Here is a 26134-nt window from a genome sequence, read left to right as displayed (position 1 = left end):
AAACCCTATAGAGTTATAGGGTAGGGTTGCTTGCGCGTAGTCTATTAAGGGTAGTAGTTTAGACTAGTTGTTCTAGAAATAGTTAATAAAGGGCCTAAGCCTCTAGTCTAGGTACTAATTTATAATCTCTATCTAACCGTCTATCTAGGGGTAATAAGCCGTAGAAAGCTTTAGCTTAATGCCTAGGATCTAGGTAAACTTATTCTAAAAGGCTAATATAAACTGTGGCCTATAATTAGATATAATAGTATCTAGTAGTCCGTAGATTTAGTAGACGTAATAGATAAATAGCTAGGCTACCTCTTTAGTATCGATATTCTTATAATAGGGAATTAAAAACAGGCGTTTACTAAAGCGGTTAACTATAACTATAACCATATTATATCCGTTACGGTCCCTAGGTAGTTTATAGAAGTCTATAAAGATATATTACTAAGGGCGCTCTAGTATTAGGAGTGGCTTAAGTAGTCCTAGGGTCCTATTCCGTAGGATTATAGCTCTTTAGTAGTCTTTATAGTTTTATATATATCAATCGATATCTATAATTATTCTTAGCTAGTAATAGCGGCAGTTAATAATTTTACAGGTCTTATTCTTGCTAGGGTATGCCGTAGAGACTTAGTAATAAACTTTACAGATTAGTTTAGTCCGTAGATTATTAACGTTAGGGACTATAAGCCGCTCCTAGTATAGGAGCAATCCTTCCTCCGTTTTAAAATTGGGGTCTCCTTTTACGGCTTATTCGCGGAGAGCCCTTAAGGCGTTAGCCGTGCGGTTTATAGTTAGGAGGCGGTTAATTAGCCCTATTAGCTTATCTAAGGATTCCTTTATTAGTGCTAGCTTATTTTACTAAAAGTTTAGCTCCTTAAGGATCCGTAGGTTAAGCTATTCTAGATAAAAGAGGGCGCGCGTCTAATATTGGGTCTTTAGCTTATCCTAGGGTCCTATATCTTATTCTCTTTAGGTTAGGGCATTAGCCTTAAAGTTTTACTTACTAAAACAATATATAATTATAAAGAAGAATTAGGAGAGTATTTTAGCCTACTAGGCTTATTATCTAGTAAGCTGCTTTATAGTTATAAAGTACTCTAGGGCTTTATAATCTATATATATCTTAATCCGGGAGTTTATACCTTTAAGCTCTATACGCTATTAAAAGAGTAATTAAATAATAGCTAGCATTTCTTTATTATATACTTTATAGTTACACTTAGCCGGGTCTATTATCTTTAAGAAGAAAGCTATAGGGTACTATTCGCCGTCTAGATATAACTGTAATAGAATTCCCGCTATAACCCTATTAGAGGCGTCCGTTTCTAGCATTAATTTAAGGTTTAAGTTATAGTAATAAAGGACTAGGGAAGAGATAAGCCAATTCTTTATCTCTTTAAAGGCTTTTATATAGCTATTATTAAAAATAAAAGGCGTATTCTTCCTAGTTAGTTATATAAGAGGTTTTACTATAATTCTATAGTCACGGATAAACCGGTAGTAGAAGTTATAAAAACTAAAAAAGGATTAGATTCCTTTTACTCTATAAGGGGGCTTCTAGTTATAAATTGCCTCTACTTTCTTAAGGTTAACCTTAATTCCTTTTATAGTCATAATAAACCTAAGGTATTTTATACGTTTTACCCTAAACTCGCATTTCTTAATATTAACTTATAAGCCTGCGTTCCGTAATCTCTCTAGGACCTTTTTAATATAAACTTAATACTTAAGTTCGTTATTTAAGTATATAAAAATGTCGTCTAGGTATACCATACAGAATTTATTAAGGTAATTAAAAAGAACGTCATTTATATACCTTTAGTACGTAGCCGGTCCGTTTATTAGTCTAAAAGAAAGAACTTTATATTTATAGGAACTATAACGGGTACGGAATATTATTAAATCTTTAGATATAGGGTCTATCCTAATTTAGTAGAAAGCTTAGCAGATATTAAGTTTAGTAAAGATCTTTGCCTAGCTTAGACGTATAAAGGTCTCGTTAATTAAAGGAATAGGATACCGGTCCTTTTAAGTAATAGCGTTTAGCTTTTAATAGTTAATATAAAAATAAAGGCCTTTATTAGGCTTTTTTATAAATAGGATAGGGGAAGTAAAAGGGGCTTAACTTGGCTTGATAAACCCTTTATCCAGGTTATTAATTAAGTACTACTTTATTACTTTTAGCTTATCTATTAATTAATAGTAGAGGGGGCTATAGCCTAGCGAGTTATTGGCTTCTAATTAAATTTTATAATCGTACATCTAGTAGGGGGGTAACTTGTTTAAAGCCGCCTTTAAGAATATATCCTTATAGTCTATATAAATAGTAAAAAGGAGGCGTTTAACTAGTTCCTTATTAGTTTCCTTAGCTAGCCTTTCCTCTTTATTATTAATAATTTAATTAATCTTATATAGGCTCGTTATAAAGACCTTATTGTCCTTCCAGTATATATTAAAGTAGAACGCTATAGCGCTAATTACGGCAATATTTACGGTAGGGGGGTTGCCTAATAATAGGGGCGTATATAACTTTAGGGACCCCTAGGGTACTAGCGTTATTATTACTCCTTTTAGCTCCTATTGCATCTTTTAGAGGTTATCCCTTATATCCTATTAATACGTTCTTTTCTATACCGGTTAAATCTATACGATTTAGACGTCGTCTATATTACTATCTATCCCGCTTCTATATATAGAGTCCTCTTTAAATATAGCACTTTAGGAGAGTATCTTTATCGGTACAGAGTTCTTTCCAGCTTCGTAGCGGGCGTCTTCTTAGGTAAAGGCTAGGTTATAGGCCCAGATATCCTACTAGTAGGTAGGGTCAGCCCTTGCAGCTAGTATCTTATAGTTAGTTTAAATCTCCCTAATAAAAAAGGGTAACCTTAGTCTATCCTCCGGCCAGATAAACCGTCTTTATTATATATTTAACTAAATATTAAAATAGGATATCTATTTTTGTTTAAGGATTATATTATAGGACCCTAGGTCTAGGATATAAAAGGGGATACTATATTAGTGTCGTCCGTTAAGAGTAATATATAACTTTAAGACGTAGGTAACGGGCCGACCGGCTTAGCTATTATAGCCTTTTACCTAAACAGGCTTCTCTAGTCGGATAGCTTCTGTATTTAGAAACTTGGCAACATTATTTATATAAGCAGTATTTATAAAGGCAAAGCTATTTACTCTAGTATTAATAAGGGCGGTTATATTAACTCTATATCTATTTTAAGATACTATATATAAAACTATAAAATACTTTCCACCTATTAACTAACTAAGATTAATCTCTTTAAGATCGATAGGGTACCCTAGGGGGGAGTCTTTCCCTAAGGTTTTTCTTTTTCTAACTTATCGGACGTTTCTCCTTCCTCTATCTCCTTAATATTACCTATATCCTTTAGCTCCGGGCAGGACGAGGTAAAGTAACCCTACTTATTACAGTTATAGCATATGGCCAAGGTAGGGTTAATTAAAGTATTACGGCAAATACTAGTTAATGGCGTAGTACATAACTGGTTAGGCGAGGCTTACCGGTATATAGTTATAACCGCCTTTAGTGTAGGAGTAGTTATAACTTATCTTCCTACTTTAGCTTTTATAGGTATAGCTAGCAAGTTCTAATTATTATAAAGTTGCTTCTACTAATTAGGGCAGGCGTTAATCCGCTTTAGTTTTAAGTCTAATAATAGGTAATAAGCTGCGAGTCTTTTATAGGTTAGTAGGTTATTTAAGGTTATAGTAATCTTTTCTTATAGCTAGATTATTAGCTTATTGTATAGGTCTAATTAGTAGTTCTTAAGGGGAACCTAGCCTTCTCCTATAAGGTATAGAAATTAAGTCTAGAATTCGGCAAAGGGTTAGTTTGGTTTTATTATTAGGCGATTATAGTTATAACGGGCATCCCGTACTTTATTCGGGTTAACATAAATAGCCGCTAGGTACCGTATTATTTCGTTAATAGATATAAATTAGATAGGGGAGTTATCCTTAAACTTAGCTTAAAGGTGCCGTTAGGCGTCCCTAGTGGTTTAACTAAAGAGGTAGAGCATTTTAGCTTCTTTAAAAAAGAAATAGTTGTAGTTAACGCGGAGCTTTCCTTATACTTAAATCCTCTAATTCTTAAAGGTAGGGTCTATCCCGTTAAACAGTAATAGGGGGTTAAGGAGCTTAACGGACTTTAATTACTTCATTATTATATCCGTACTCCCTAGTATATCGCATTTAGTGGAGTAAATAGGTTAGCTAGGGCTTTAAGAAAGGGAAGCTGGGCTATTTTATAGGGCCGTAAGGCTTTCTAGGATCTCTTATAGGGTCTCTTATATATTTCTCGCTTTAAGATAATCGGCTTCCTAGCTAGCTATAAGGGCGCGAATCTGTTCGCGTACGTCTATAATATTATTATTATCTTTAATTTCTAATCCTAATTGGATTTTAGGTTCCTCTTAGGTAAAGGTAGCTCTCTTAAATAAGCTTGCTTTAGGTGCCATTATTAGCTTCCTAAGGTTTATTGGTATTATATACTTTGGTTTTAATTCCAGGGGTATAGGTCTAGTCCTATCTAGCTTATAAGGTAAGATATTATTTAGGCCTTCCCAGGTAATATAGAGTTGTTTTAGTGTCTAAGTATAGCGCGTTAATATGTTGTTGTAGACGAAGTTTCTTTAAGGTGGGATATTATTGAGGCCTTCCTAGGCAAGGTAGGGTAAGCTTAGTATAATGTCATGGCTTATATAAATGCCTCTAAACCAAAGCTTATAGAATGCTGTATTACGAAGATACTAAGCTAAAAAGAAGGAAAAGGGGTCGCTAGGACTGATATAAATAAATATATAGGGTGAGCCGCTAAGGCGCTAGCTTTGGGCGGGCCAATCACAGGTCGGCAGAATATGGCAGAATTTGGCAGGTAATATACAATAGCGCCGTTACAATAAGTAAGGAAAGACACTAATTAAGGTAATAATTAAGGTAGGTATTCTAAAGGCAATTGCTAAGAGATTATAAGTAGATATTAAGGAGTGGAGAAGTTTAAGAGGCGAGAGCCTTAGGCTTAACTAGTAGTAGATTTTTAACTTAAGTGTGCGCCTACTTATAGATAGCTATTATATATACCCTTTAGTAGTAATTCTTATACAAATTAAATATTATAAGCTTAAGGTATAGCTACGCCTTCCTTTATATAATAATAACACCCTATTATATTATAGAATCTTACTCTCCTCTATTAATATACCCGCTATAGCGGAAATAAGCTTTCGCGCTATTAGATTTACTTTCTATAATTTCTATATACTAACTTAAGAAGCTATTAAAGCTATTACCCTATTACTTTAGCGCCTCCTTTTATATAATAAAGTATTATTAAATAAACTCCTTTAGCTTACTAAAGAACTCCTTAATTAGATTTAGATTAGGCGAGTATATAGGCAAGTATATAAGCTTTACGCTAGCTCGCTTAAAGAGAGAGCTAATATAGGCTAAGTAATAGAAGCCCGCGTCACCCATAATAACTACTATAACCAACTACCGGACCTTAAATATTACCCTATTTTACCTACGTCAGCACTACCCTTGTATGTCTCGGATACGTTTAATATAAGTTATAGGCTCCGGAGTTTAGGGGTCTACTTTCATGTATTTATACCACTTAATTTCCATAGATTTACAATCAAGTTGCTTGTTTAATTCCCACATACTACAAAGCTTACAACTACTAATCTTAGTTCTAGATAAGAATTATAATAAAGTAGGAGGATATACTTAATCTAGTAGTTATAGCCCTCCGAATTCGTTAAGCTAGTATATACTAACAATACTAGTACGCCGTTAATAGTATAGGCAGGTAGTATATTAACTCGCTGCTTATTACAATTATATAGTGTATATAAAACTAGTATAACTCCTACTAATAACTAAGACGCCTTTTATATACCTACCTTTAAATTAGCTCTAAATTTGTCTATAAATACTAACTAATTAACGGTAAACTATAAGATTATAGCCTAGAATAAAGTATAATCCTCCTAGCTTTGCTTACTGGTGACTTGGCAAGCCTTATATAATTAGTAACTTCCTTATATACGCCCGTAAAGGCTTCCTTACTAGCTTCTAGCTTTAGCCAGCAACTTTTAGTTCTATATTAAGTGTCTACCTACTAATAACTACCTAAAACCGATTGTAGATAAACTACGTTATCTTATTAAGATATAAGTTTAGAGCCTTATCTAGTTGGTAAAGCAATACGATAATTATCTTGTTATTTAGTATACGTCTTAACTTATATTTGCAACTAAGCCTTGTTTTTCCATACAGCCTTATCTTCCTCTAAATAAGTTGGATTGCCTTAGGAGAGTAATCGGCTTAACGAGCATATACTAGCTTATTGGCGCCGGCTATAAAAAGGATTTTAATAAAGGCGTACTGCTAGTTACCTATATTTGGAGCTATATTAAGGAAGGTAATAGGGTAAAACACTAATATCTAGAGGTAATCTTACAATTTAGTAAAGGAGAGATGTTTAGAATAGCTTTAAAATTAAGCTCCAAGCTTTGAATTCGATGTAGGCCGTGGCTTAAGCCCTAGCTACGTACTATACTACTTTCTGCTAGCTTTACATACTAATTTAGCTGCAGGCGAAGCGAAATTAGGTATGTAGTGTTACGCGCATACGGGGGGGGGACACCGAAGCTCGTACAGACTGTATTAACAAGTTTACCCTAGTATCTACTATAAGGCTTTATTATACCCTAGTGTAAGGCACATTGCTAGGCTGTATAGTAGGGAGCAGGTAAGCCAAGCATGAGTTATAAGGAGAGTCGATAGAAGAGGACGATATAGTAATAAGGGTAGGCAATAGCCTAAGTACAGAGACGAACTAATAGGGGAGGAAGGAGGCTGTAAGCCCGAGGAGCTTATAAGGGGTGGCCAAAGCCTAGCCGAAGGCTCTTGGCAGCCCCTAAGAGCTCCTAGGATGTAGCCAAGTAAGGGACCAAAAGTACCCTTATACCTAGCCATATAAGCTCTACTATCTAGCTTAAAGACTAGGTACTTATAATAAATAGCAATAACTATATTAGCAACTATTTAAAATTAAAGTATAGCTATAATATGTCCTGCCTTTACATCGCCATATTAGCTAAAAAGATAACAGTACCCGCGAATCTATCGCGACTGTAGCGGGATTTAATATATATATTCTTATAATAGCCTTATTATTAACTTAAAAAGCTATAGTAGTAGTATATAACTACTAGCTAATCAAGCTTCTACTTTAGCTATTAGCTTTAATAAATAGTTTAATTAACTATATTAACTTTAATAGAGCTTTAACTATACCTTATATTAGCGACTTAGTTAATTAAGGCACGAGCACGGTAAGAGGGACGCGTAAGCCTATATAATTGGTAGTCTATAAATAAGGATCTAAAGCTAGAGAAAGGAAAGGAGATGGAGGGCAGCGCCGCTTAACGTTATATACGGTCCTCTGGTCACATAATAGCAACTGTCTAAAACTATATAAAACTGTCTACGACTATCTATAACTATCCGCCATAATCCACCAATATTTATTAGTTTCCACCAATACCATAACATTACCCCCCCCTCTAAAAAAGCCTGCCCTTAGGCTTTATACGTCCGTATTATATCCGTAGGGTATTCTTATCTTTATACTTAATAGGCAGCTTATTGTCTTCGCTATTCTAGCACTCTATTTACTTATTGAGGTACTTTAGGGGTCTAGGTTTATTAGGGTAACGACTATAGAATTTTTAAAGCTTATAGGGACTACCTATAAAGTTCTATATAGGGTACTAAGTGGGGTCTAGGTTATACCCTTTCTAACTAATATAATATTTTAACGTTCCCCTTATAAGCTTACAGGCTAGTATTTCTTTAATTTCCTATTTATTATCGCCATTAACTTAAATTAGTAGGGGAGGTTTATTCTTTTATCTAGGTAATAGGTTGTTTATGGCTTTCCGTAGTTTATCTAGAGAGAAAATAGGGTAAACTTTAATTAAATCTAGGAGCTTTACTTTATACGCGTTGCCTATCCTCTTAAGAACCTTATACGGTTCTGCTATTTAATAGTCTAGCTTATAGCTAGGTCGTTCCGTCTTCTAGTTCTTTATTATAACCTAGACTATATCTCCTACAGTAAAGTTAGGCTCTCGCCTATACTTATTCACCTACTATTATATTAATTTCTGGGCCTTTTCTAAATTTATACAGGCTACTATTTAGGCTTCTTCTAAGCGCTTAGCGTACTGCTGGGCTTCCTTATAAGATAGTTTTTTATATACAGTCTGGGGTCCTTTTGGTCTTTTCTAGTTAAAGCTTATATAGGGTAAGTAGCCTATTTCTAGCTAGATAGGGGCAAATCCTATAGAGTTATAAGGTAGGGTCGCTTAGGCGTAGTTTATTAGGGGTAGCAGTTCGGCCTAGTTATCTTAGAAGTAGTTAATAAAGGGCTGAAGTCTCTGGTCTAAGTATTAATTTATAATTTCCGTCTAACTATCTGTCTAGGGGTGGTATACTATAAAAAGCTTTAGCTTAATACCTAAGATCCGGGTAAACTTATTCCAGAAAGCCGAAATAAACTGCGGCCTATAATTAGATATAATAGTATCTAGTAGTCCGTAAATTTGGTAGACGTAGTAGATATATAATTAGGCCGCCTCTTTAGCATTAATATTCTTATAATAGGGGATTAAGAACGGGCGCTTGCTAAAGCGGTTAACAAGAATTATAACTATATCGTATCCGTTACGGTCCGTAGGTAGTTTATAAAAGTCTATAAAGATATACTGCTAGGGGCGTTCTAGTATTAGAAGTGGTTTTAATAGTCTTAAGGTCTTGTCTTATGGAATTATAGATCTACGGCAGTTATTATAGTTCTGTATATAGCGGTTAATATTTATAACTATTTTAGGCTAGTAGTAGCGGTCGCTAATAATCTTACGGGTTTTATTTTTTCTAGGGTAGGCCGTAGAGACCTAGGCATAAGCTTTGGTAATAAGCTAGGTCCGTAAGTTCTGTTCCTTAGCTACTACTAGCTGTTCCTAGTATTTAAGTAGTCCGTTTTTAAGGGACTATAGGCTAGTAACGTTTTTTGCCTTTTTATGGTACTCCTATAGAGAGGGGGTTGTTTAGTTAGTCTATAGTAGTTTATTAATAAGGTTGAGTTTAGAGGAGTTAATAGGATATATCTTAGCGCCTAAGGAGTCTGTGCTTAGTTCTGCCCGTATTTAGGGGTTAAGGTATTTTAGTTATAGTAGCGTCTAGGTCTATAATAAGATCTTTACAGCCGTCTAGTTATCTAGGTCTTGCTTACGCCTTATAAGAGCGTCCGTACGGTTTGTAGCGCCTAGTCTATATATAATTAAGAAGTTAAACTAAGATAGGGTATCCGCCTAGCGTACCTACCGGGCCGTAAGGGCCTTAGTTATTATAAAGTATTCTAGGGCCTTATAATCTAAAACTACCTTAATTAGATTAGGGGTCCCCTCTAGCTATATATGCTAGTACTAAAAGCTGGAAATAATAGCCAGCATTTCTTTATTATGGATGTAGTAGTTTAGCTTAGCATTTATTATAGTCTTTAAATAGTATATAATAGGGTACCACTCTCTATCCGGTTACTTCTGGGAAAAAAATACTAGCTATTACGCCGTTTAAGGCATTAGTTTCTAGCATTAAGGGCCGTTCTAGGTTAAAATAGGTAAGTAGGGGAGCCGATACTAGCCGTTTCTTAAGCTTATTAAAGGCCTGCCTATATATAGCGTTAAAGTAGAAGGGCTGGTCTTTTCTAGTAAGACGGTTAAGAGGCCAGGTGATCCTGCTATAGTTCTTAATAAAGCGTTAGTAGAAGTTACAAAAACCTAAAAATAATTGTACCCCCTTTACGGTCCGTGGGGGTGCCTACTAGTTAATTACGGCCGTCTTCTTTGGGTTAGTTTTAATTCCGTCCGTACTAATAATAAAACCTAGGTACTTTATATGCTTAACACTAAACTCCGACTTCTTAATATTAACCTAAAGGCTAGCCTTATAAAGCCGTTATAGGACTTTATGGACGTGCTCCTTATATTTTAGCTTATTCTTAGAGTAGATTATAATATTATCTAAATAGGCCGTATAAAAGTTGTTAAGGTAGTTAAAGAGTATATTGTTTATATACCGCTAGTACGTAGCTAGTCCGTTAGTAAGTCTAAAAGGGAGCACTTTATATTTATACGTTCCGTAACGGGTTTAAAATATAGTAAGATCTTTAGACCTAGGGTTTATTCTAATTTAGTAGAAGGCCTAGCGGATATTAAGCTTTATAAAGACCTTAGCTCTACTTATTTAGGCTAAAGTCTTATTAAATAGGGGTAGTAGATAGCGGTCCTTATAGGTTATATTGTTTAGCTTATAGTAGTTAATATAGAAGCGGAGTCTTCTATTTAGCTTTTTAATAAAGAGAATAGGCGAGGTAAAAGGGGCTTAGCTAGGCTTAATAAAGCCCTTATTTAGGTTATTAATAAGATACTATTTTATGGCCTATAATTTGGTAATAGACTACTTATAGAGGGGGCTAAAGCTAAAGGTGTTTTCCTTGCCCTCCTTAATCTTAATCTTATAGTTATATGGTTAGTAAGGTGGAAGTATATTAAACACTACTTTAGAGAATATGTACTTAAATTTCTAGTGTTAATAGGGCAGCTTTTATTCTACTAGCTCCTTATCTATAAGCTCGCTTTCTTATTCGCTAAGCTCGCTTCCCTTTTCCTTAATTATTTAATTAATTTTATATAAGCTCGTTATAAAGGCGACAGTATTAGGCTGAACTAAGTTTTAATAGAATCCTACGGCACTAATATAGTAGACATTAACTGGTGGGAGGTCCGCTAGTTTCCTTATAGCCGTTTTTTGGACTATATTTTATGGTTTAGGGTTTATAATCTTTCTTAGCTCCTATTCTATCTTCTATAGGTTATCCCTCTAATCTATTAGTTTAGTATAACGTTTAATATCCCTTACTGTTTTTTGTGGCTATATAGGGCCTAAGCTCTCTATAGGGGGCTTTTTTAGGTTACTACTAACTTCCTAGGTCTTTAATACGGGTGGCGTAATATAGGTAGTTTGGGGGCAATGTAGTATACGGATCCGTTGCGAATTAAGCTATATATCTTTCTTAAAGGCCTAGTCCCTACGCATAGCATCGGCCTAGTAAATAGTATTAATCTAGGGCTGTATAAGGTTTTCTATTATAATACTAATTTCTTTTATAAAGGAAGGGGTTAGGGGAAGGGTTTTGGGCTAGATAAGCTGTTTACTCTATATGTCGAGCTATAAGCCTAAATAGGCTAGCTATTTTCGCCCTAAGATTATATTATAGCTACCTAGGTCTGTAATAAGAAAGGGGATATTATACTGCCTTTGTCTGTTAATATGGAGGTAAATCTACAAGATAGTTATAATGGGTGGCCCTATTCGCCCGTTATACCTATAAATAGGAATTAGTTTGGGCAGTTCTTTAATAGGTATATTTAGAAAGTTAGCTAGCTTTACGGTATATTAGGTGTCTATTAAAGTAAAGGCATTTACTTTAAAGTTAGCTAAAGCAGAAGTTAAAACTTAGTATTTATTACGGAATAAAGTATAAGGGATAGTGCAGCTTCTTCTACTCACTAGCCGACCTAGATTAATATCTAATATATTGATCCCTTTTAACCCTAGAGAGGAGTCTTCCTCTAGGGTTCTTCTTTTTCTAACTCTATATTATCCTTCTGGATTAATAGAACCTCGTCTGCTTTTGCGCCCGTTAGGTAATCCCTTATATAGTAACCTTTTTAACTATAAGAGAAGCAAGCTTCTTAATCACTAAGGGCCTGTATACGGGGGTTGCTATATATAGGCCGAGCATTCGCTAGACCTATAGCAGGACTGGCCGTACGGCTAGCTGCTAAATTGGCGGCGGGCTATATAAGTGGTGCCGCGGGGGTTGCTGATTGTGCTAGGGTATTATAGGCCGTTCTTATATTGCTTATGGTCTGATTTAAAGGGTTTCTGGCTTTATACCGTTTGGCGCGTGCCTTAATTCGGCAAAGGCCTTAGTTAATAGCTAAGTACTGGTCCGTAAGTTCCTTTAGCGTCTATATAGTAGTAAAAACTGGTAGTATAGCTCGCTATAAGTCTAGGGTAAGCTTGTTAAATAGGTCTAGTATTAGATCTTCTTAGGGAATTTAAGCCTGGCCGGCTAGGTGTAGAAAGCGGGTCTAAAAGGCTAAGAAGGTCTCCGTTGTTTTTATATTTAGGCTTTTATAATTAAGTTAGGCGTTCTATACTTTAAAGGGGTCCTTATAGATAGAAGATAGGTGCATAATTATCTCTTCTCTAAAGAGGAAGGGATCTGCTAAGTCCTATATATATTGCGGACGTAGGTGCGTCTATATGTCCCCGCCGGTACGGCTAAAGACGTAGGCCATTTTAGCCCAAGTAGTAGGGAAGTAGTCCGCATTGACCTCGAGCTTGTTCTATAATTAAAGCTTCCAATTATTAAATATAGGGTTAGTTCCGTCTATAAGCAACGGGGGGTCCGCGACCTTTACGGACCGTGACAATGCTAATGCTGTACGTTAGGCTAGGGCCTTAAGGACTGTAGTAAGTCTCTAGGTGTCTAATAACTCTTCGCTAGGTATAAGGGGTTCTCTAGCTTTAAGCAGCTCTTGAAGTTATTTTAATTTCGGTATTAGCTGCTATAAGCTCCACCTAGAAGTTTAAGTTAGTTACTGTTTTACTATCGGAGGTATTTAAGGGTCCTACGGCTGCTTTGCCAGCCGCTGTGGTTCTTGGTATGGTAATATGGTTATTAGGGTAACTTCCGGTAGAATTCTGTAGGGGTCCTGGTCTGTGCGTGTTCTATAGGTCTTATTATTCTTTTCTATTCTTTAAGTTCTAGTAATAGTCTTTAGGTCTATTTCTGTATTCTGTTCTTATTTGTGGTCTATAGATATTTTTAAGTTCCTTCTCAGAAAGAAGAGTAGACGAGCTTTAGATAATATTAGCGACTTAGTTAATTAAGGCATGAGTATGGTAAGAGGGACGCGCAAGCTTATACGATTGGTAGTCTATAAACGAGGATCTAAAGCTAAAGAAAGGAAAGGAGACGGAGGGTGGCGCCGCTCGACGTTATATACGGTCCTCTGGTCACGTGACGGCAACTGTCTAAAACTGTATGAAACTGTCTGCGACTGTCTGCAACTGTCCGCCATAATCCACCGATATCTATCAGTTTCCACCAGTGCCGTAACACCTTAGTTAATAAACTTAAATATTAATCTTACTAGCTATAAGCTAACTATAGAGATAGAAAAGTTAGCTTAGTAAGATATATTTAATAGAGCTTTATATTTAATTAAATTTGATATAGAAATAGAGCCTTCGTAGCTCTTACTACTACTTTTCTTTCTTACTACTAATATTACTACCGACTTTAATATCTACCTTTTTAAGCCTTAGTAGGCGTAGAGGGTAGTTTTAGCTATATTTAAACACTATATTAGGTAAATTATAGTTAACTTTTAATCGGGTAATATTAATATTTGTATATATAGAGGTGCTGCTAAAAATCCATAATAAAACACCGCGAATTTTATACAATTTGCCTAATTCGGATAGCGAGCTGATAGCATAACAGTCAGCGTACCTGATTTTGACGCAGCGGACAGCGAGCGATCCACTTGACTACAGTCAGTCAGCTATAAAGCCTCAAGCTCGCTGTCCGCTGACTATTGCACACACCGTTCAGAGAATCGTGGCGAGGGTCCCAAGCAAGACACGGATCAGTGATGTGGTTGTGGTAGGGGCGATTTGATAAATATGTCTGGTGCTGTGGGTACGTTTATATCTGTACGTTGAAATTGAGTTGGTTTCAGAGTGATGGTAGCTCGTTGATTAGCTTCGTTAGACTGCCCAAATGAACAAATCCAAGCTACTGGTATCTTCCGTATTATTACTAGCGAGGAACGGAGTCCGTATGATCCTGCGTGTATTGCGCTGACGTGCAAGAGTATGAGCTGGGACGTGGAAGGCATATTGAACATAGTTTTCATGGGCAGCTCGAGGGAGATCGTGGATGGATGAAACGTTTGACTATTTTGACGTTTATTCTAATGAACACTGGTAAGTGAATGTGCAACCATCTTATTCAAACATCTCTCAATGAGATGAGAGTATGACCAGTGGGAAAGGAGCAGGCTCAATTTTGGCGGAGACCGATGAAGAATGGCACTACCGTGTAGCCGTTGGAAGGTTTAAGGCTGCCTATGAGAATTTCGAAAATCTTACAATCCTTGATATGCTTCTCAGCAAAAATAGCGAAAATTTCCAGGCTGGGCAGTAACAAAACCAATTTGATAAGAGATGAAGCGGTCTAATGACTTAAAATTGCACCGCCTTAAACTCATATAATCCCCTTCAGGAAGGCCAATATTTCCATTTCGTCATTGACCAAGTAATGATATCTTCAGCACGAGGGCTGTGCGAATGAATGGCTGCCAGAGCCCTATGACCATGCTGATTGATAATTGCCTTTTGATTGGGGATCTGTTGGATAAGTCTGTGGCAAAAAGAACAAGGGAGGTTGATAGGAGGAAGCAATTAAATGCTCATAATCTAGAAGCAATTCAATTCTACCTACATGCCGCTACCTCATTCTAAACTGCTGTGGCTAAGCGCGGTAGGCAATGCCGACAATAACACCCAGGATGGCAAGGGAAGAGCAGAGAATTGTCCAATAGTTATGTCAGTACTGCTAATTTATTGATAGCGCAAAAACACTCATAGGTCTCTCACGTGCAAATAGACGTGAAGAGGCAGGGGACACGGGATACGATATTACGAAAATGCTTGATAATTAAGCGTTCGCCAAGCCCACTGTCAAAGTGCCAAGCCAGATCTAGAAGGGCGTTTTGACTCACCCTCACCGACGACTGACCTGACTGACACAGCCCAAACACCATGATGCTTACGGTAAAGGCAGACTACAAACACACCAATTGCGTATACAGTCCATATATATGACTCAGCCATGTGGGCCGGGAATGAACATACCTTACCAAGTTAGGCATCTCCACGTTAAGGCATCAGTCATTGCACGACTAGGATGGACACATGCCATGTATTCTGCAGGGCGCAACCGGTCAGTGCCACACCGAATCGGAGTAAAGAAGGTATATAGTATCCATCGAATGCGCACCTCTTCATATACATCCATCGTCAAGCAAGCCTCCCATCTGCAGAGCAGTGTATTGCCTAGCACGCCCGCGTATCACGCCGCGTCCTGATTCCTCAATCAAGTAATCATTCGCGGCCCCATCGTCTTTATAAACCTTTGGCTCCTTCCCCAGTCAAGATATTAGAAAAAACCGCCACATCAGATCCTTCTAATCAACCACAATGTCTTCATCAAACAACACCTCCACCTCAGCCGACAGGCCAGCAAACGCGGACGCCGCATCCATGACATCCACTTCCACTGCGTCATCCTCTACATATCTCCTTAAGTCTATATTCCGGTCGAGCCGATCTTCGGACAAGCCAAAATCAGCTGAGTCGACATCAGCCAAGGATACTCCGGCAACGACGGTGGAGAGCCAGGCTATCCGCTCCGAGGCCGCTGCTACTTATATGATGTTCAAATAATTTGTTTCGGGCTTTTGCTCGCTTTTATTATACCTTCTTGAGGCAGCGCTGCTTGCTCTTACGCTCTTTGTAATCAACATAAGTACCGCGAAGCACGCGGATAATGTGGGCGTCGCCTGCGAAGTACGGGTACAAGACGGAGTTCATCATTCCACCCGCCGGCGTGCTGAAATGTGCGACGTTGAAGGAGAAAAACTTCGGGGACTGTAACAACGCGAGCTATTTGGAATTCCGGGTCGGGTTTGGAGATGGAATAGGTAGAACTTTGTTTCTTCGCTATTCTTAATTCATAATACTATTCATTTCATCTTTCAGACTCTCATCCAATTGTGGTGATAACCTTCTAGTAATACCTTCTGGGTTGATGATTTCTTCCTCGTTCTACTGCGGAGTCTCCGTTCTCGAGCAAACAAGTGCCCCCAACTTCTGAAGAAGACGATTTTCGAGTATCAAAGACCCTATTTGCTATATAAAAGCTTCTTGGATTCATTATTGACTGCTTGGTAGGCCGGAGTGTTAAAACGTTTAAACTATAGGCATGCCCGGTAGGTCCGGGAGATTCAAGTGTTGAGTTGGGTTGTCCCACTATGTTACCCAGTGACAGTGCCCCAGGTACAAGAGCTTCATTCACCACTCGTTAAATCTTAGACATGGTTTTAACTTCATTCACTTCAAAGCACGCCATATTTCATTCATCGTCACCGCCAGGAAATACTGTTGACGTCCACGTGCAGGCGGAATCTTCCTCGTTAAACGGTCTTCACCGTCCTCATGGCTTCGGACTGATCTTCGCCGCGCACATATCGTGACTCCTTCCATCTTCCGTCCTCTCCGATCCTCATCACTAAATTCTTCCAAACCACTGCGTCAGCCATCCCGGCCTCCAAAATTTGCAGATCTCCCGCCTCTTCCTCTTGATACGAGTACATATCATAGAGCAGGCCGGTGTCAAGATGAAGTAAGTCAAGCAACGCGTCACGATCCAATCCTGCTTTTCTACCTCATCTCTATGGGTTAACAGTCGAACTTTATCCAATCTCCCAAGCACAAACATAGCTCTATCAATGCATCCTACGTATATTTTCAGCTCCTTGCTAACATCTTCGCAGTCACATCTATGACGATGGCTCCGTTGCATTCTATGACGATCACCTAGAAGAGGACGGCTCCTCCCTCATCATTAAAGATGAGCCTCGCGGTCGGATGGCCCGCCAGCCACGTCAAGCCGCTGCCGAGCATCGTGGCCGCTCTGCCCATCACCTCCAGAACCGTGATGTCGAGACCCGCTATCGCGACCAACGCGAGCTGAGTCCGCCGAGTCCTAGCCGCTCGACCCGCCAGATCCGTGAGCGTCCACCTCTTTCCAAGCACAGTGCGAACGAGCTCGGAGAGCTCAACCTTGACGACAACGACGATGAGCAGCAGTACGCTGCCCGCCCACTCACTCGCACCAATCGCGCCACCTGTGACGACTACATCGAGCCAGCCACTCGTCATACTACTCACCGCAACGCTCCCGACACCGACTACATGAGCCACCAGTCTAGAGAAGAGACACGCCCCTCCGGCACCAACTCGCCCCTCTTCCATCCAGAGACTGCACCACCACGCCGCCGCGCCGACCTCCTACCCAACCCCGCCCAACGCTCCAGTCCCGACAACACCTCCGACGACGAACCCCCCGCGCTGCCCGCACTCCTCACGTCGCGCGCCCACAAGCTGAAGCAGAAACTCAGCATTGCGCCCGGCACACCCGGCGTATCGACGCGCAAGAAGCTGCCTGAGCACGACCCCGAGAACCACGACATCAAGCATATGCGACAGGTCCAGCACATGGCCTGGAGCGACATCGCCCGCGCGTTGAACGAGAAGCGCGCGCGCGCGGGGCGCCCCGCCACGCTGACCGAGGCCGCCGTCTACGGGCGCTTCGTGCGGAACGGGAAGCGCATCGCCGAGGCGACGGGCGAAGCGTTTAATCCGAGCGACTACATGCATTTGAAGCATCCGAAGCCGGCGGCGAAGAATGTGAGGAGTGCGGAGGCGACGCCGAAGTTCTCGGAGGAGATGGATGAGTTGCTGGTGCGTGCGGTTGATACGACGACGAAGAGGTTTTGGAGGCATGTGGCAGATGAACTGCAGGTTACAGGTGGGATATACTTTTCTGAGGCGGTGTTGCAGAAGCGGTTTAATACGATTTGAAGCTGGTATGTGTTTTTCTCCTTTTTTTTCTAAGTCATGCTTTGAGATGGAGGGGAATGGTAGTGAGTTAGACCAATGAGATTCCCAGGTTTCAGTGCCGATGATGGAAAGTACTTCACTCTCAGATAGGCTAGTCCTTGGTTAATTGCCACCATCATCACACTCGAATACGTGAAGAACAGCATACTTACAACAAATGGTGGCGACATCCTCTCATCTTGAATACTATGGAATTATTCACACTCCAGCCATCAGGGTTGTCGATGATGAATGAATGAATAAATAGGCCCAATATCGAATTCAATTCATAAGCCAGCCAAAATATCATGATATGGATGAGTAATCGCGATATTTTAGATATAGGCGGTATCACTGGTCTTGGAATAGTGGGGGGTACTAAGTCGATAGGGCCGATGTCTCCCTAGAGGCCTCCCACCCCCTTCCACCCCCTAAACATTCACCAGTAGCTCTCCCCTCTAGCCTCACACAACTCGTCCTTTTACCCACGACTTTAAGCACTCCGACGGCTTAATATTTACTAGCCCAAGCCTCTATATATATTCATAATTTTATGAATATTCATTTATAAGGGCTGGCAAAATATTCAACCATTATCACTCCTTATGAATGAATATATCGTTATAAAGCAATGAATAAAAATATCATCGACAACCCTGGCCGCCATGGACATTAGCATGGTTATGCTTCACAACACACTCTGCTTCATCCATTTACTTCCCCATCCCGCTACACATGGACTCAAGAGCACATATATTCCCCTTGCTCGCCAAAAAGGTGTATCATCTACCCATCAGGGTAGTTATCCCTATGCGAATCCTGTCTGCGACAGAAATCGGCGGCGATACCACTTCTCACTTTTCTTTCACCGACATAACTACACCTTTAGGCGTGCACTCCATTTCGCTTAATAGAACACTCTACTCCTTTATCTCCCCGGTAATCAGCATCTAGTATGGCATGGCACTGGGACGGGCACTAGCGAATGGCGAATTAAACACCGAATCCACTTCCCTCTTTCCTTTCCTTTTTCCCTATCTTTTCCATCTCTTAAAAATCTCAATGGCAGGTTACGATAGCAATAATAGTGATGACGAAATGAATTGATGACTGTATCTAACCTGTCAAAAGGTTGTGGGATGGGCTATCTAGGATAGGCTGCGTTACTGGCGTCACTAGCATAGACAAGGAGTTAACCGATCCCAGGCGGGATCCAGGTAGAAAAGCGATCACAATATTACAAAACGGTGCACTCTGCTTGATTATGTGAGGGCGGTAGTGAGACTTCTAGCTAGGCCGGCCGTTGCGCCTAAATATGAAGCGGCTACAGGTCTTGCAGCTAGTGAGAAATGAGGAGCTGAGCTGACTCCTCGGTGAAGTTATAACGAAGATGCTAGGCAAGAGGGTACAGTGACGTTGGGCATCCGCGCGCGAGTGACTTTTCGTTACTCTGCTGCTGGCCTGGCCGATGAGGTGAATTCTTCACGACCGTTTCAATTATTTTTAAGAGATTATAGTATTAAAAAAATGAAAAATGAAAACCGCTATATTGGTGACAATAGGCTGGTAGCATATCACGGCAGGAGAGTGATATGGGTGTTACCTTTAATAAGTCGAAATGTTAACACTATAATTAAGAAATTTAAGGATCTTAAGGATCTATTCGCTAGACGCAAGCTAGAAGAACGAATTAAGGCGTGGTAGGACTAAAAGGAGTATTTAGAGTTTAGGATACCGGATTGCCTAGGGTATAGAGCACCCGTACGTAAGGTTACTAATAGGCTATGGCTAAGATCGGTATACTAAGAGCCAAGTAGCTATAGGAACTAGAGTAATTTTCTATACTAATAGGATAATAGTTAATTACGATATTGGGCAAGTTAGGCAACTTCTTATCCTACTAGTACATCTTACCTTTATTACGGTAATATATATTTATACAAGGTTACCGGGGACAGCTCCAAATTAAAATTCAAACGCGCACAGTTTACCACGGTTTAACGGCATCTCTAATCCTCATGCATTATTAGAAGTTATCCCTTTCTCAATACAATTATCGATGGCTTCTCCTTCAAAATCGACGTCATTCTCCTTTGTACCGTCTTCTCATCTTTATCACTCCCCCTTCTTCGTCCTCTTCACGGTTCCTTTGTTCTTCATTGCCGAAGGAAGCAAAACATCCATCGCTCTCCTCGGAATCCCCTGAAACTTACACCCATAGAACACAGCAACAATTTCCTCTCCCTCAAAAACATACACGTCGCCTGCAGTCACGTTGCCCGGTCGCGCCATCATCTTGACATAACATCTATACTCCTTACCAGCCGAGAGAGCCTTGGGGTCCGCAATTTTGAACGACTGCCATCCGTGCGATATGTAAGTCAGATCCGAGTCGGAAGTATCAGACGCGTTTGCGATGAAACCAGACAAGTGGCAGAGATTATCGATAAAGTAAGGCGAGCAGAAGAAGTCTCCGTCCGCATCCGTAGTCTGGAAACGGATTTTTGCGACTGCGGCCGTGTCCTCGCTGTCGAGAATGACTTCTTGCATCCCTTGGTATTTGGGTGCGTAGTGCACAAGGGCTTGGAATAACTTGTACGCCAGCCCGGTGAGAAACTTGTGTGCAATGCCAACGGAGAGTTTGCGCTCTAGGACGTCGATTTGCGTCTTGACCAAGAATTGCGTGCGCTGCCATTCTGAAACCCACTCGGCAGTGTCTTCGTATTTGACGACTCCATGGCCGTGGTTCTTTATAATTTCGCCGTCCCAAGCCACGCTGCGAAAGTTGACGGTGACCTCCCCTTCTCCAATATTGGCGTGAGCTTCCATTTGCAAGTGCTGGCCATCCTCTGGTGGTGGGATCTGCGCGATCAAGGGCTTGTGGACTTCCATGGCGCAGACATTGAGACCGATATCTGGTGCAGAAGGGCGAAGAGACCTGTAAAGGTAGTCGGCTGCAGTCATGGCCATATCGGCATAAAGGGCAGAAGGTAGGAGCGGCACATTATTGACGACGTGGCCGGTGACAGCAAGGAAAAACTTGGGGTGAGAGATGTCAGATTGGATGATGAGGGTGCCTGTACCCAAATCTAGGTCGAGGTCTTCGTAGATGAGGCGTTGGCAGGATGTGGTAGAGAGATGAGGCTGTCGCGGTACTCGAATTTCCGGCATCATAGTGGTTCTGATGGAGCTGAAAAATGGGAAATGGTAACGTAGAAGTGATGATATGGGTGAGAGTAGTTAGTTACCTTGAATGTTACAACGGAAATAAATGGTGATAGAGTGCTGTTAGTTCAGACGGCGATGAGTCTGCAGCTGTTGGTAATAAAGAAATTTAAAGACGTGAGCAAATTCAATTACATGAAATAGCCTTTGATGAAACAAGCGGATGACACAAGAAGTTATATACAAATGGATGGAGTTCATAGGCACCCTAGATTCCGAGACCCTCTTAGTCTACAGTGATCTACATATTGCTAGGGGCCGCAGAATTCGCATTTTATACGAAAAAAGGAGCAAAAGACAGCCGTCGAATCTAAAGATAAATTTATCCGAAACAAGCAGCTGGAGAATGGCAAATGAAAAGAGCTGCACAATTTGATAGGGCTGAAAGGCGCTGGCAATTTCCCCGGCGCAGTTGGGTAAGCTGCCGGCTTACATTTGCAGTATTCGGGAGAGGGGGACCGGCAATCCTCCGGCTGAGCGATACAAGCCGGAACGACAATGTTCACTTTAGAAAAGGTGGCTATGCTCTTAGGGCAAGCAGCCGCTTTATCCCAAGTGTACGGTTATCTCAGGTGCCTCAGCCGCTTCTCCGAGAAACTTGCGGCGTTGCATGGCCCCACTCTCTTGCCACAGCCCCACTCTGCCAACTCGTGAGAACTCCTGAGCCAATCAGCGGCGCGCACTAACTCCTGCGAACTCCTGAGCCAATAGAACGTCGCGCTACCCCATACCCCCCCTATAACCCCTAAATTCCTCTATAAAGCGTTTAAGAGATTATAAGCACGCGTTTACTATAAACTAGGCCTAATTCTTAACGCGTATTAACTTTAAATAACTATAATAGGGTTAATTTAGTAGCTATAGTTGTTACGGCTTATATAAATACCTCTAAACCGAAGCTTATAGAATACTATTATTATTATTAATTCTTATTTAACGTCTGATGCGGTCCCAGTTAAGGTCTATATAGACTACTGCCGTAATATAGATACAAAAACCTCTAAGGCGAACGTAAGTAGTAATACAGAGTATACCCCTCTAGGTAGCACGCCCGTACTATATTAACGGGAGGAAAAATACCTTTTAGGTTACTGCTCTAAAACCCCCATACAGGGGTGTCCTAATTGCCTATCTTGCCCTATCTACCGCTCGTACTATACTTCCTAGTATTAAGTTAAATTACCATTTAATTTTATGTGCCTGCCCCTTGCTCCCTTAATTGCCCTATATATATGTGTATATGTATATACCTAGGTCCTTCTACTTACAGCATAATTTCCACCCTAAAGGAGCTAGCGGGACGAATATAACTAGGTATCTTATCCTAGGGCCCTAACCTAGGTCCCCTATATCCTTATTCTCCTATATCTTAGCTAGGTTTTAAGATATAGAGGGAGATAAAATACCGCGTGGGTAGGTCTAGGTTATTAGGTAAGGTGGGGAATAAGAGGCTTATTATAGACTTCCCGAGGCATATACGTTCGGCCGCCGTGCCGTATACATTCAGTAACCGTATACGTTTGGTCCGTATACATTCGGTCATGCACTATTACGCTCGGTTATAGCCGTATACGTTTAGTCCGTATACGTTCGGTTGCCGTATACGTTCAGCTATAGCGCCATACGTATTTAGTCGCCGTGCTATATAGGTTGCCGTATATATAGTTGTATGCCGTATAGAAGGGAGTAAAGGGGGGACGCCGTTTTAGAAGCCGTGCTTTAGGTGTACCAGAACGTGTATAAAGACGTAGTAGTACTTATAGGCCTCTACTGGGGCTCACCCTCCTAGCAGAAGCTTCTTCGTACTACCGCGTCGCAGCGCCGGCGCTGCGCAGCCGTACGCACGTCTCTGCGTTTGCTCTAGTAGTCTATTAGTACGATCCAGATAGAACGCCAATAGCTGTATACTAGGTTCCCGGGCTCCACCGCGTGGAGGTATAGAGGCCGATTTTATGGAGTCGTCTTCTTAACTGTTGGATGGGTCTTAGCGCCAAGACCTGTGAAAACTCTGCTATTCTGACGGCGTCAAGGGTTGAGTATTCAAAGGCGCCCTCTAGCTATGACGTAACGCCGCTGCATCAGTAACAGACGAGATCCTTACTCTCAGCTTGACCGTGCGGACAAGATAAGACGGAAAGGAACCCCCATAGGACAGTATGGGTCGGATCTCGCTTTTAGTGTTCCTTCTCGCTTATAGAATACTATATTACAAAGATATTAAGCTAAAGAAAAGGAAAAGGGGTTGCTAGGACCGATATAAACAAATATATAGGGTAGGCTGCTAAGGCGCTAGCTTTGGGCGGGCCAATCGCAGGTCGGCAGAATATGGCAGAATTTGGCAGGTAATGTGCAATAGCGCCGTTACATTACCCCCCTCTTTAAAAGAAAGCCTGCCTTTAGGCTTAGTTAGAAATAGGGTAGTACTAGGCTTATAAATATAGGATTATAAAATATAAGATAAGGAGATAAAGGGGATATAAGTACGTCTAGACTAAGTATAAAGGGCAATTATAGGCTAAGTGGAAGCACTAGGCTAGAAAGAGTAGCCGCTAAAAGTCTTAGCACGGATCTAACTAATTAGATAACTTTAACCGGCGGTTAAAGTTCCTAAATATCTAAAATTTTACGGTACTAGCAGAATATGGTAGAATTTGGCAGATAGCTATATTAGGGCTTTAGGGCGTTTTTGTCCCTATATTCTTCTGGTAACTTATTATCTTTATTATACTAGTATTCCATCTATTTATTTAGGTACTTTAGGGGTCTAGGTATATTAGGGTATTAGTTATAAAATTCTTTAAGTTTCTAGGGGCAGCCTATAAAGTTCTATATAAGGTACTAGGTTAGGTTAAAATTGTAGCCCTTCTATTAAATATAGTATTTTAGCGTTCCCCATACTATCTTATAGGCTAGTATTTTATTAACCTCCTATTTATTATTACTATTTACTTAAACTAGTAGGGGAGGCTTATTCCTTTATCTAGGCAATAGGTTGTTTATAGCTTTCCATAATTTATCTAGTAAGAAAATAGGGTAAACCCTAATTAAATCTAAGAGCTTTATTTTATATAAGTTGCCTATCTTTTTAAGAACCTTATATAGTCCTACTATCTAGTAGTCTAGCTTATAGCTAGGTTATTTAGTCTTCTAATTCCTTATTATAACCCAGACTATATTACTAGGGGCAAAATTAGGCTCTTAACGGTGTTTATTTACCTACTATTTTATTAACCTTTAAGCTTTTTTTAGGTTCTTATAGGCTACCGTCTAAGCTCCCTCTAATTATTTAGCGTACTATTAGGCCTTAGTATAGAATAGCTTCTCTTATACGGTTTAGGGTTTTTTTTAGCCTTTTTCAGTTAAAGCTTATATAGGGTAAGTATTCTATTTCTAGCTAAATTGGGGCAAACCCTATAGAGTTATAGGGTAGGGTTACTTACGCGTAGTTTATTAAGGGTAGTAGTTTAGACTAGTTATCCTAGAAATAGTTAATAAAGGGCTTAAGCCTTTAGTCTAGGTACTAATTTACAATCTCTATCTAACCGTCTGTCTAGGGGTAATAAGCCGTAAAAAGCTTTAGCTTAATGCCTAGGATTTAGGTAAACTTATTTTAGAAGGCTAATATAAACTATAGCCTATAATTAGACATAATAGTATCTAGTAGTCTATAAATTTGGTAAATATAATAAATAAATAGCTAGGCTGCCTCTTTAGCATTAATATTCTTATAATAGGGAATTAAGAACGGGCGTTTACTAAAGCGGTTAACTATAACCATAACTATATTATATCTGTTATGGTCCCTAGGTAGTTTATAAAAGTCTATAAAGATATACTGCTAAGGGCGCTCTAGTATTAGGAGTGGCTTAAGTAGTCCTAAGGTCTTATCCCATAGAATAGTAGCTCTTTAGCAGTCTTTATAGTTATATATATATTAATTAATATCTATAACCATTCTTAGCTAGTAGTAGCAGCAGTTAATAATTTTACAGGTCTTATTTTTACTAGGGTATACTATAGAGACTTAGTAATAAGCTTCGCGGATTAGTTTAGTCTATAAATTATTAATATTAGGGACTATAAGCCGCTCCTAGTATAGGAGCAATCCTTCCTTTATCTTAAAATTAGGGTCTTCTTTTATAGCTTATTTGCGGAGGGCCCTTAAGGCATTAGCTATACGGTTTATAGTTAAAAGGCGGTTAATTAGCCCTATTAGCTTATTTAAGGACTCCTCTATTAGTACTAGCTTATTTTACTAGAAGTCTAGCTCCTTAAAAATCTATAGGTCGAGCTATTCCAAATAGAGGAGGGCGCGCGTCTAATATTAGGTCTTTAGCTTATCCTAGGATCCTACGTCTTATTCTCTTTAGGTTAGGGCATTAGCCTTAGAGTTTTGCTTATTAGAATAATATATAATTATAAAGAAGAATTAGAAGAGTATTTTAGCCTACTAGGCTTATTATTTAATAAGCTGCTTTATAGTTATAAAGTACTTTAGGGCTTTATAATCTGTATATATCTTAATCCGGGAGTTTATACCTTTAAGCTCTACGCGCTATTAAAAAAGTAATTAAATAATAGCTAGCATTTCTTTATTATATACTTTATAGTTATACTTAGCTAGGTCTATTATCTTTAAGAAGAAAGCTATAGGGTACTATTTACTGTCTAGATATAACTATAATAGGATTCCCGCTATAACCTTATTAGAGGCATCCGTTTCTAGTATTAATTTAAGGTCTAGGTTATAGTAATAAAAGATTAGGGAAGAGATAAGCCGATCCTTTATCTCTTTAAAGGCTTCTATATAGCTATTATTAAAGATAAAAGGCGTATCCTTCCTGGTTAGTTGTATAAGAGGTTTTGCTATAATTCCGTAGTTATGGATAAATTAGTAGTAGAAGTTATAAAAGCTAAAAAAGGACTAGATTTCTTTTACTATATAAGGGGGCTTCTAGTTACAGATTACTTTTACCTTCTTAGGGTTAACCTTAATTCCTTCCGTAGTTAT

At 39.6% G+C, this 26134-nt stretch overlaps 4 protein-coding genes across 4 annotated transcripts; 2 read left to right on the top strand and 2 right to left on the bottom strand.

Moving 5' to 3' along the window:
* Positions 1 to 13746: 13746 nt before the first annotated feature.
* K441DRAFT_162760 (uncharacterized protein) lies at positions 13747 to 14395 on the bottom strand. The gene is made up of 2 exons (XM_067640265.1): positions 14326 to 14395; positions 13747 to 14147 (listed from the first exon to the last, which is right to left on the bottom strand). Exon 2 carries the CDS (start codon positions 14088 to 14090, stop codon positions 13821 to 13823), a length of 270 nt encoding a protein of 89 aa, XP_067509389.1. The 5' UTR covers positions 14091 to 14147; positions 14326 to 14395; the 3' UTR covers positions 13747 to 13820.
* A 587-nt stretch (positions 14396 to 14982) lies between these two features.
* On the top strand, positions 14983 to 15828 carry K441DRAFT_652149 (uncharacterized protein). The gene has a single exon (XM_067647322.1). It carries the CDS (start codon positions 15436 to 15438, stop codon positions 15679 to 15681), a length of 246 nt encoding a protein of 81 aa, XP_067509388.1. The 5' UTR covers positions 14983 to 15435; the 3' UTR covers positions 15682 to 15828.
* An 806-nt stretch (positions 15829 to 16634) lies between these two features.
* On the top strand, positions 16635 to 17880 carry K441DRAFT_673392 (uncharacterized protein; the record flags this gene model as incomplete). The annotated part of the gene is made up of 2 exons (XM_067650643.1): positions 16635 to 16639; positions 16791 to 17880. The coding sequence occupies 2 exons, from the start codon at positions 16635 to 16637 to the stop codon at positions 17878 to 17880; spliced, it is 1095 nt and encodes a 364-aa protein (XP_067509387.1).
* A 2172-nt stretch (positions 17881 to 20052) lies between these two features.
* K441DRAFT_427995 (uncharacterized protein) lies at positions 20053 to 21030 on the bottom strand (the record flags this gene model as incomplete). Its single annotated transcript, XM_067641600.1, has 1 exon — positions 20053 to 21030. A coding segment is annotated over one exon (978 nt), but the record flags the coding sequence as incomplete, so codon positions are not given.
* Positions 21031 to 26134: the final 5104 nt, after the last annotated feature.

Source organism: Cenococcum geophilum, assembly GCF_001692895.1.
Source record: "Cenococcum geophilum 1.58 unplaced genomic scaffold K441scaffold_3, whole genome shotgun sequence".
In the NCBI taxonomy this organism is placed as follows: domain Eukaryota; kingdom Fungi; phylum Ascomycota; class Dothideomycetes; order Gloniales; family Gloniaceae; genus Cenococcum; species Cenococcum geophilum.
The sequence above is the reverse complement of the archived record's forward strand: the minus strand, read 5'-3'. Positions and strand labels throughout refer to the sequence as shown.

What these genes read in the sequence shown, in the direction of transcription:
- K441DRAFT_162760 (XM_067640265.1), bottom strand. Translation starts at nt 14,090, where the DNA reads ATGAAAACTATGTTCAATATGCCTTCCACGTCCCAGCTCATACTCTTG.
- K441DRAFT_652149 (XM_067647322.1), top strand. Translation starts at nt 15,436, where the DNA reads ATGTCTTCATCAAACAACACCTCCACCTCAGCCGACAGGCCAGCAAAC.